Source organism: Aegilops tauschii, chromosome 6, assembly GCF_002575655.3.
Source record: "Aegilops tauschii subsp. strangulata cultivar AL8/78 chromosome 6, Aet v6.0, whole genome shotgun sequence".
NCBI lineage: Eukaryota > Viridiplantae > Streptophyta > Magnoliopsida > Poales > Poaceae > Aegilops > Aegilops tauschii.
The window spans coordinates 493133056-493136469 of NC_053040.3; the positions used below are offsets into that span (position 1 = coordinate 493133056).

At 51.8% G+C, this 3414-nt stretch overlaps 1 protein-coding gene across 1 annotated transcript; it reads right to left on the reverse strand.

Annotated features, from left to right (window-relative positions):
- Positions 1-1838: 1838 nt before the first annotated feature.
- On the reverse strand, positions 1839-3020 carry LOC141026260 (uncharacterized). The gene has a single exon (XM_073502272.1). It carries the CDS (start codon positions 3018-3020, stop codon positions 1839-1841), a length of 1182 nt encoding a protein of 393 aa, XP_073358373.1.
- Positions 3021-3414: the final 394 nt, after the last annotated feature.

Consider the following 3414-nt stretch of genomic DNA (forward strand, 5'->3'; position numbering starts at 1 on the left):
CGAGATGACCATGAAGAAAAGCATTTTTTACATCTAGTTCGTGAATGGGCCAAGATTGAGATATAGCAAGGGAGAGTACAATGCGAATGGTTGTGGGTTTAACAACTGGACTGAAGGTTTCATCAAAATCCACGCCGGGTTGTTGAGAAAAACCACGAACGACCCAACGAGCTTTGTGACGAGCAAGAGAGCCATCAGCATGGTATTTGTGGAGGAAGTCGTCCAGTTGTAGATCGTGTGCGATGGATGATGGGCGCGGGCTGTGGTGGTACGGGAACTGGGGAGGCCATCGGAGGTGGGATTGGTTGTGACCCGTTGGGAGAGGAGGAATAGGAGGGAGTGTTAGCGGGTGGACTAGCAGCAGGTTGTGTAGAAGGCTGGTTGGAACGGGGAGGCGTGGATGGGGGGCTGCTGGGTGCATGCATAGTGGGTGCATGCATAATAGGGGCATGCATAGAGGTGGGAGCGAGCACATGTACAGGTTCTGGTGGATCAAAAATTTCAGTGCACCGTGGTGGGGAAGGAGATGGCAGTGGTGCATAGGGAAAGGAGGACTCATCAAAAACAACATGGCGAGATATAATGATTCGCCTTGTGGTTAGATCAAGACAACGATAGCCTTTGTGACGTGTTGGGTAGCCAAGAAATATACATTTGGTAGAGCGAGGGGATAGTTTATTGGGAGAGGTAGATGTAGTGTTGGGATAACAAAGACAACCGAAGACACGAAGAGAGTCATATGGAGGTGGTGAGCCAAGAAGAGTTTCATATGGTGTGAGAAACTTGGTGGAAGAGGTTGGCCGTATGTTTATGAGGAAGGTGGCAGTGTGTAGTGCTTCAGCCCAAAAGGATGGAGGAAGAGAGGCTTGAACTAACAAAGTACGAATGACATTGTTGGTGGTTCGAATGGCTCGTTCGGCCTTGCCGTTTTGTTGGGAAGTGTATGGACAGGAGAAGCGAAGAAGGATACCTTGGGTGGCACAGAATGTATCTATTTTAGTGTTATTGAATTCCCGTCCATTATCACATTGGAAGGCTAAAATAGATAAATCGAATTGTGTGCGGGCGTAGGCATGAAAAGCAAGAAGAGTAGCATACACGTCCGATTTCTTGTGTACGGGAATGTCCAAAAATAATGAGTAAAATCATCAACTATAATAAGATAATAGACAAATCCGGACGTACTAGGAATTGGAGAGGTCCAAAGATCACAATGTAATAAAGCAAAAGTTTTGCTAGTGGATGAAACAGAAGAGTAAAACGGTAATCTAACATGTCGCCCAAGTTGACAAGCATGACAAAGGGGTGGCACGACTTTATTGTAGGAGATAAGTTGAGAACTCTGAAGACGCTTCATAGTGTGGTGACCGGGATGTCCAAGTCGCCGATGCCAAGGTCGAGGGTGGTGGTGATGACGTGTGCTTCGGTGGTGTGGGGCGGCAGACGGAGTAGAGTGGGCCAGGACTATTGCATCGAAGAATCTCGATCCTGGTGGGAAGTGCCTTCACAGAAAAACCCCAAGGGTCAAATTCGATTGAAACAAAATTGTCGGTGGTAAGTTTTCGAACAGAAAGAAGATTTTTTATGATGTGCAGAACAACAAGAATATTGTTAAGATATAAAGGTTTAGAAAGAGAAGGTAGTGTGTGTGAACCAATGTGTGAGATCGGAAGAGATGCACCATTACCAACGGTGACGGTGTGAGCAGAGGAGGGTTGGGAGGAGGAAAGTATACCGTGATCAGATGCCATATGAGAGGACGCTCCAGAATCCATGTATCACTCTTGATGTCCGGGGAGATGCATGTTCTGTAGTGCATTGAGGAGTGTTGGATCAAGCTACGGCTGTTGTTGGCCTCCTGGATAGCCAGCAGATGGAGACGGCATCATGGGGTTGTTGTTGGTGTGCTGGGGGCTGTAGGCAGCATACGCCTGAAAGGAAGCAGGACTGGGTCGGGGGCCCAGAACACCGGCGTTGGGAGCACGCCACCGAGGCTGGGACGACATGATGGGAGCCTGCTGTTGATGTTGCGCATGAGTCGGGAGGCCCGTCCATGGATTGAACATCCATGGGTTGTCGCGGCTGCGTCCGCGGCCGCCGCCACGCCCGCGGCGGCCGCTGCTTCCACCACCACGGCCAGGGTTGGTGTAGGGCATGATGGGGTGGGAGTGGGCAGTGCGGGAGTCGTTGCTGGTGTAGCCGGCACCACGTCCAGGAGGAGGAGCACGCTCGCCGCCAGCCTGAGGGAGAATGATGTTGCCGCTTGCCCATAACGCTGTAGCGGCCGCATTTTTGGCGTCCGTCTTCTTCTGCGTCTCCTCGAGGACGAGCGCGGAACGCGTCTGCAAGAACGAAGGGAACGTCACTTGGAACGGAAGAAAAGACCGAAGATGGCTGAATTGTTCGTTGAGACCGCGAAGCACTGTGAGGACGAGAGTCTCGTCGGTGATGTCATGGCGGACGTCGCTGAGAGCATCGGCAAGAGACTTGAGCTTGGCGCAGTAGTCGTGGATGGACATGTCTCCTTGAGGTGTGTTGCGGAACTCGGCATCAAGTGCTAGGGCACGGCTTTTCTTGTTGTCGTGGAAGAGGTTGGCGATGGAGTCCCAGACCTGCCGCACCGTGGAGCCGGGAGCCATGATGATGCCAAAAAGCTCAATGGAGATCGAGCCGTATATCCAGGAGAGCACCGTGAAGTCGTCTCGCCCCCAATCGGAGGTAGGCGAAGTGTCGGACGGAGTGGCGGCGACGTCGCCGACGACGTGGTTGGAGAGGCCGTAGCGTCCGAGGGCGACGAGAAACAGCTCACGCCACTTGACGTAGTTGGAGTCCGAAAGATCGAGAGTGATGGGAACATACGTCTTGATGGAGGCGGCGTAAGACGAGGGTGCCGGAGCAGGGATGAGGACAATTTTTCCTTTTTCCTCGTCAAGACGCTTGAGTTCTTCCTCACGAGCCCATACGATGGACTCGCGGTTCTTCAGCTCCTCTTCGAGCTTCTTCAGATTGTCAGCGTTCATGGTGAGAGGGAGGGTGGAGGCTGAGGGAAGCAGCGGCGGTGAGGAGGGCGATTAGGGTGTGCGATCAGGTTCGAGGTAGGAGAGGACCGATCGGCCTGATACCATGTAATAGGGAAAATACCGGGCGGCTCAATGCCAGCCTCGGCAAGCCTCCTCATATATTTATAGCATGAGATGATTACAGAGTTTAATTACAACACAAGCCCGTAACCATACATGAAAGATTGATCTGGTAATATCTTTGTGTGTACTCCAAGATGAGATGTCGTCGGTGTCTTGGACTCTAACACTCAGGCCCTCACACAATGCGAGATGTCGTGATTCCACTAGTGGTGCCCTTGAAGGCGGTGACCGAACCTTTACAAACAAGGTTGGGCAATCTCCACAACTTAAT